The sequence below is a fragment of the Cygnus olor genome, chromosome 2, assembly GCF_009769625.2.
Source record: "Cygnus olor isolate bCygOlo1 chromosome 2, bCygOlo1.pri.v2, whole genome shotgun sequence".
NCBI lineage: Eukaryota > Metazoa > Chordata > Aves > Anseriformes > Anatidae > Cygnus > Cygnus olor.
The window spans coordinates 159,308,865-159,316,243 of record NC_049170.1 but is presented as its reverse complement, the minus strand read 5'-3'; the positions used below and the strand labels follow the sequence as shown (position 1 = coordinate 159,316,243).

General features: G+C 52.5%; 1 protein-coding gene across 1 annotated transcript; it reads left to right on the top strand.

Moving 5' to 3' along the window:
• Positions 1-230: 230 nt before the first annotated feature.
• LOC121065023 (lymphocyte antigen 6E) lies at positions 231-6,810 on the top strand. Its single transcript, XM_040547433.1, has 3 exons — positions 231-594; positions 4,709-4,828; positions 5,953-6,810. Exons 1-3 carry the CDS (start codon positions 543-545, stop codon positions 6,159-6,161), a joined length of 381 nt encoding a protein of 126 aa, XP_040403367.1. The 5' UTR covers positions 231-542; the 3' UTR covers positions 6,162-6,810.
• The last annotated feature ends 569 nt before the right edge of the window (positions 6,811-7,379 follow it).

The window sequence follows — 7,379 nt, the reverse complement described above, 5'->3', positions numbered from 1 at the left end:
CTTTCTGAGAAGAAATGTCCCTTAATTTCCAATGTAAACCTCCCCTGGGGCAACTGGAGGCCAATGCAGTGGGTCCTCCTGCCTGCACTGAGTTGTGGATGCAGAGGGTTGCTCAAGAAGCAGGTTGTGCACGAGTGAGGCCCTGCATGCAGGAGGGTCCTCCTGCTGACGGCTCTTCCCCCACGGAAACGGAGGGGACTAGAAAGTGGGGAGGAAAAAGCCTTGAAGGGGGAGCAGGGAACTGCAGGACCAAGGCAGAACTGCCTCTCCTCCCGCACTGCTTTCGGTCACCCAGCGGGCCGTACGTAGGCGTAAAAAGCCGCACCCGCGGTGGGGGCTACATTTTCCCAGCTCCGGTACTCCGGAGCGGGGAAACGAAACCTGGCGCGCCCGGGCATGAGGCGGGGTCAGGCGGCGCCGAGCGCAGGGGCGGCCCGCTGGGCGGAGCGGGTGTCCTTTCCCCGCCCCCGGCGCCCAGACCTGCCGCCAGCCTTGCGCGCAGCCCGTCGCTCTGCGCAGCTCGCCGGCCCCACCGCCGCACCATGAAGGCGCTTCTGCTCGCCGCGTTGGCTGTGGTGCTGTGCGTGGAGAGAGGTAAGAGGTGGGGGCTGCTTCCCTCCTCCCACTCCGGACGCTACCACCTCTTCCCAAGGTCCTCCAGTGTGTTTTTTTTTTTTTTTTTTTTTTTTTTTTTTTTTTTTTTTTTTTTCGCCCAGCCCCCGGTTTGGGGGGAAATTATTGAAGGGGAGGCTTGGGGGGAGATGCTGCGTCTTGCAGGGGGTGCTTTGGAAGTTGGAAGAATGCGGGAGGGGAGGGTGAGGGTTGCGGAAGGGCTGGGGGGACGGGACTGAGCTGTGCTGGGGGTTGGCGGAGGTTTGGGGTGGTGAGGGTCTTCCCAAGACCTGCCCCTCGGCAGTGTCCCCCTTGCAGCAGGAACTTCGGGGCTTCCGTGCATGTATATATGGGTGTGTGTCTTCAGCTGTGCACGTCTATGGTTTGGAGCTTTTCCCAGTTGCAGCTCGAACAAAGACCAGGGATGGCTCCGCTCCCCCTTTCGGTGCAGCGAGCCGGGATAACGGCGCTGAAATGGGCTGAGATGCTGCCGAGGGGAAGGAGGGTGGAGGGGAGATGGAGCCCAGCCCCGACAATGGCAGATGGAGCAAAGTCTGGGTAGAACCACTTGTGATCTTGGCTCCTGCCGTTCCCTCGCATCCTTAGGGACAGCCTGGGGTTACCAGCATGTGGGGAGGTGACCCCCAAGAGAGAGGGCCCAATGGAGCACTGCTGGGGCTGCCACTGAAGCTGGGGAGAATGTGCTTCCTGTTGCTGGGTGTTAAACTGCAAGTTGGCCAAGTCACAGGTCTGTAATCCCCATGACTCCATTTCTGTCTTTCCAAACTCCATGGGGCTATGCAAAACCCTGTATTGTTTCCATATGTCACTGCTTGGAGAAGCCAAACAAAGAGCAAACAGGAGAGTTCTTGGTCGTCTGAGACTCTGGCTCAGGAAACACAGACCCTTCCTGCCTCCCAAGGACACCAATAAGAAGAAACTAGTTAGTTTTCTGCCCTTTTTGTGCCCCCCTCTCCATGGGGTCCATGAAGCAACTAGCAATTCAAGATCTGGGTCTCCATCAGAGCCCAGCTGGCGTGTGCTCAGTTCCAGCGGGGCAGATGGGCAGTCCAGGCCCAGGCAGGAAGGGGGTTAATGCTCTCCCCCTCCCCCAAAAAAACACCTTTCAGCATAAGAGTAAGTTCTCAGACAGGCAAAAGGGTTTCTTAACCAGGTTGCTTTTTCCCCGAATGCTTCCAGCATATCCAGGGAGTTTTTTTGCAGAAAAGCTTTGCCCACTGTTCAAAGTGCCCTGAAGATCTGGCATATGGTATATAAGGATCTTGTGTAAGAGCAATGTAAAGGAAAGAACATTTGACATAGAGACCGAACGGAATTGCTGCTGAAGCAACAGCATTTTTCACTGGGGCTGCTGAGCTTTGGAGTGAGCTCTTAAAGGCTTTTTTTTTTTTTTTTTTCCTGCATTGCTCTTTGCAACAATGGATTCAACCTCTTATCTGAGGAATTACCCCAAATGATCTGCTCTTGGAAGCCCTTTGTTCCTCCAAAGAGCTGAACAGCAAACAAATAAACACATAAATTCTTCACATTGAAGAAAACTGCCTTTTCTAGTTGGTGAAAACGAGGCTTTTCTTATGCATTGTTCAGACTTAGGCTTATTTTTTATTTATTTATTTATTTATTTTACAGCCTTGAGCTCCAACTCTTAGCTCTGTCTCCAGCCGTGTAAAATAATTCTGTTCCCCTCTTGTGCCTTTTGTCTAAAGCACGCAGCCTGCTTGCTCTCTTCGCTCTGCAGTGGGTCCTTTAGTTATCTGTTTTGCTTAAGCAGAAAGCAGCAGGAGTTAAAACTGAATGTTTCCGCTCCTAAACTATACTGAGGGACTCGCCCATCCTGGAAAGATTTAGTCTACATTAAGACAAGGAGTAATAGGTGTGAAAAAGGACAAGGTGTGGACAGGACAGAGTATTAAAAATATAGATTTAGCAGTAGAAAGTTTCATGCCTGGAGGCGTTTTTGTTTGCATATACAAATACTTCAGATGTGTTCGCATCTGAAATCTTTAAGGCTTAATGTATAGCACTGCACCGCTCAACTTGTGCATTCAGCATGGTGAGCAAACACATACGGGGACACATGTGCTCCCATAATGTCCATGGGAAGCCTATAATCCACTTCATTCCTGCTTGCAGATGATTCCCCTGAGATGGGATGAGTCACTTTGCCTCCTTGGGCCTCAGTTTGCCATCAGGGTGGTTGCAAGGGGAGTGCTTTGGGACAGGTCACCTGAGACTTGAGAGCAAAGACATGGGGAAGAGGGGAAAGGGAGAGAGCCAGGCTTCTCTTCAAGTCCCAGCCTGAGTTTGCAGCTGAGTTTTGGCCAACAAGATCAAAAAATACCACGCATGGAAATGCTCTGAGGTTTCAGCAAGGGACGACAACAGCTTGGTTGGCTCCGTCCTCCTCCCCTGTCCTAGGGGCAACGTCCACTGACGAATCTCACCTGAGGCCTTTGACTCAACTGGTGGCCCTGTAATCCTGGCTGCGCTGTGTAGGTTGTGGCTGCCGTGCTGGCATGCTCAGGTAACTCTGCTTTGTTGCAAGGATCGTTGGCAGACTGATGATCATGGAAGGCTGTATGAGACAGCCCAGGAAATTCTTGCTAGGGGGTTGTGGTGTTGGCTTTGTCTCCAGAGTCATCCGGCTGCTCTGGTGTGACACTCAGGACCTCCCACTAACCAGCTTTAATCTGTTTTCATGAGATATGCTATTATGTTTTTGTTTTCATCCCCTGCCTTGGCCGTGGCTGCTCAAAAGTCATTCTTCTGAGCACAATTGTTATTTTTTTCCAATTTTCCTGTGAAGGGCTTTTTTATATTTTTCTGAGGGAAACAGGATTGAGAAGGACCTCAAGAGGTCAGGCAGGCCAGTGGCGGAGCAGGACAGCTGTTATTAATATTTATCCAACTTACTCTTCAAAATACACCACAGCAGGGACTGCCAAGCCTTAGCAAGCTCTATCAGGGCTTCTCCAGCATCACCTCCTTAGGGAAATCTGTTTGTCCTGGGGTTGGAAGGGGTAGGAGCAGGAATGAGGCAGCCTTGCGCTTCCCGTCCTGAATTTACCTCCCCTCCATTTTGGATCCTATAAACACAGAAGAGAAAGGCAGGGCCTCATGGAAGGGTTTGCAGTCTGAGGGCTCCAAAATCAGAGCCCGTCAAGCGTTGGGAATGGCCCCGATCTGTCTGCATATGTAGGTCAACAGTTGCAGTGTGAATGTGAAGTTCTTATATGTAAAATACAGAGATCATCCATCCACTGCAAAATACACAAGTCCATGCTGAGTCACTAGTCCAGGCAGTTTCTGTGACCATTTCCCTCCACTGAATGCTATTTCCCAATCTTTCCCTTTTCTTGGATGTGGGATGGGAACTAGTTGGTGCAATCCATCCTGCTGGTGCAGGGTTGACCACGTTTGGGAACCTGCCCTGTAGGAAGTCATGCTTCTCTGCTCTTCCTCTGCCTCAAATTAGAAAGGTTAGTTGCATATGCTGCCTTCATAGTGCTGTGACTCTCAGGGTAATGGGGCACTGCAAGTCCTTGCAGGTCTTGCTGCAACGCTGGGCTTGCTTTGGCTGGGAAATTGTTTCCACCATGTACGTTAACTCAAGCGTAGCCTAAGCATTGTGCCCTGCTGCCAGAGGCAGGCCACGAAAAGCTTGAACCTGTAGTCACGCCTGGAGTAGTTCCCATTGGTGTCCAGGGTAGCAGAGGTGAATAAGCCCAAATCTCAGGTTCCAGCCTGCAAGCCTGAACCTGCCTTCGGGTTGGCAGCCGCTGCTTGGGCCAGCTCTTGGTGCAAACAAGAGCATGCCATAAAGCACCAGGCTGACCTGCAGTTGCATTGAGGCTTTAGCTGGCAGTTAACCCAACTGAAACCTTAAAATGTATCCCTTATGCTTGAACCCTTGGACAAATTTGGGGCGCAAAAAGGCTATCACAGGTCGACACAGCCTGAACAGCAAGCGCGGGCTGTGGCTGGATGCGGTGAGTGCTGCGTGCTGGAGGTGGAGACCTCCGAGCAGTGACGTCTCCCCACCAGCCCCGAACTGAGCTGTGCCTTTCCCTTGCAGCCCACACGCTCATCTGCTTTTCCTGCTCGGATGCATCCTCCAACTGGGCCTGCCTGACGCCTGTCAAGTGTGGGGAGAATGAAAACTACTGTGTGACAACGTACGTCGGAGTGGGACTCGGTGAGTGGGGACGGTTCTTCTGCTCTTCCTAGCGGCTCTCCAGGATCACGTGGGGAAGTGTGCGAAGGTTTTCCTTCCTCTGGCTGGAGAAAGGAGAAAGTTCTGTGCGGCAGCTGTGTCGGACTATCCTAAAGGCTTTTTGCGAGAGACGTGCTGCCAAACCAAGTCACATTAAAGCCCACGTGTCTGCACTGGTGCCAGGAGTCCGAGGGGAATATAGGGGTGGAGAGAGGAGGTTGCTGGTGAAAGGGTCAAGGGTGTTGCAGGCTTCCTCTGCAGGAAAGCTCCAAGGTTACTCTTCCTGCTTTTGCTCTGTGCTAGCTCGTGTTGTTTGTCCCTGGGTCCTGCCTGTGATTTTTTGCCCTCTGTAGGCATGGTGGGATTGCCAGGAACTTGCAGATTCCCTCCCTAAATGCCTGCTTTTCACAGAAGGAAAAAAGCACCAAGAAAGCTCCGGGGGATCTCTCAGAGAAGCAGCCTGCTCTGGCAGGTCTCCTGGTGGCATTGCAGAACCCGCATCCCATCCTGGCTTGCCCTGCTCTCCTTCAGCCTCTCCTTCCAACATGCAGGAGAGAAGAGTGTTGCATGTCCGAATTGCAGAGCCCATAATGTGGGCGGCTTGTGCATGCACAAATGGAGGCCAGGAGCTTTTATAAACCTGTCATCTTAGCACACAGTGCTAATGGCTTCCTATTTCTTGAGCTCACTGCTAAATGCGAGCTGCGCCTCTCTCTCAGCTGAGCTTGTAACATGGCGTTCGCTCACGAGTCCCTCTCTGGCTTTCCCCATTTCGCTTGAGGAGCCTCAGGGTCAAGCTTGAGTGGGATTTTTGACATTCTCCACCGGAGCTGTGGCAGTCAAATTTTGGCCAGCAGCCTGGAAAGGCTGTCCCTGGGGTGTTGTACGGTCTCTAGGGGCGGTGTGGAAAGTAGGCGGGGGTGTTTCTCGAAGTGTGTGGGCTAGTTGAGGTTGCCAAGAAGTGCTACATCCTCACTGTGCTGCCCGTGACACTCCAGCTTTTTTGGTGCTGTTGTTTCCTTTGCAGCACAGATCAAAAAGCTGAAAGGTTTTAAACTCGTCTGCTTTCTGTTTTTCTTCTTCTCCCCTTCGCAACTGAAATTCAGGCAGCAAGTCTGGCCAGTCCATCTCCAAAGGATGCTCTCCCATTTGCCCCAGCGCTGGGATTAACGTTGGCATAGCGGCTGCCTCCGTTTACTGCTGCGACTCCTTCCTCTGCAACATCAGCGGCTCCAGCAGCGTGAAAGCCAGCTACACCGTCCTGGCCTTGGGCATCCTGGTCAGCTTCTTCTACATCCTCAGGGCTCGCGAGTGATGGGGCTGGCCGAGGAAGAGCCGGTGCCCTGGGGACGGTGTGGGCTCCCCCGGCGAGCCCACCTCTGCAACGTGGCGCCCCGTCTTCCACGGGCTGCCGCGGGTCTCATTAGCCAATATCTTCTCTATCGCTGCCCACAAGGAGATCCTCTACTTCTCAGCAGGCCTCCGCGGTGGTCGTTTCCCAGACTTTATGCTCTTCCAGCACCAGAGACCTGGGCGGTTGGGCCCAACCGTTCTCCTCCTCCTCCTTCGGACGTACCCCGCTGCACTCTTGCACCTCCCGGTGGATTGTTTCAGAAGGGTTTCTGCTTTTTTACCTGTTTCCCCCAGTTTCTAAGGTTGTTTAAATCAAGGTTGGGACTCACCAAGAAACGATTGCCCCCAGACACCGCTCTGCTAAGCGTTCAGATGGTCCTGCCTCCATGGAGATGCCTGGCACCAGCGTGCCCCAACATGAGGGTGGCCCGGGCACGGGGAATGCATGACCCCAAGGGAGACACATTCCTGGGCCCTGCAGCTGGAGTCTCTTTTTATAAATTTCTTCCAACCCTGGGCTGCCTTTTTCTGGAAAACAAATGACGTGTACCTTGTCCCTCTGAGCTCTGTAAGTGCCAGACCTGAATAAACATGCTCCTGTTGTTACCTGAGCTGGGACGTGTGCTGTGTGTTTTTCCTTGGTGCCACCAGAGAGATTAGGAACACTGTTACAGAAAATACAAATGTTTTGCACGGCATGAGGGCCTCTTACACTCTCGAGTGGCTTCTGAGTGCTCCATCTCAGCAGTTCATCTCTGAGCAGCAAGCTCACCTCCTCCCTGTCCCTCACCTTTCCATGGGCCCTGATAAAATACCCCATGGGCAGCTCTTTCCACATCTCTTGAGCATCGCCTTTTCCAGGTGCATTTTAGTGACAAGTGCCAGCCGTGGGTCTGAGTCAACCCTGTTGCTCCTAACACTGGGAACAGGACCTGTACAAATTAGTCTGCCTGTTACGGAGACTTGGTGCCTCGATTTCCCGGCTTACAGACTTGGGATGGTGATAATGAATAAAACTGCAACACCTAAATGATCCAGGGCAACAGGTCTGTTTGCAAAATCTCGTGAAGCCTGAGGCAAAGAGGTCAGATATCTAAATTTCAACCTGCAATCCATGGACGGGCTGATGGTGTGTGTAAGGACTATGAAAGGTGACTTCACTGCCAAACCTGCCATTTCT

Excerpts from the sequence above, each read along its gene's own strand:
- LOC121065023 (XM_040547433.1), top strand. The coding sequence starts at position 543 with ATGAAGGCGCTTCTGCTCGCCGCGTTGGCTGTGGTGCTGTGCGTGGAG. Across the intron at positions 595-4,708 it reads GGTGCTGTGCGTGGAGAGAG|CCCACACGCTCATCTGCTTT; the intron begins GTAAGAGGTGGG and ends TTTCCCTTGCAG. Across the intron at positions 4,829-5,952 it reads GTACGTCGGAGTGGGACTCG|GCAGCAAGTCTGGCCAGTCC; the intron begins GTGAGTGGGGAC and ends ACTGAAATTCAG.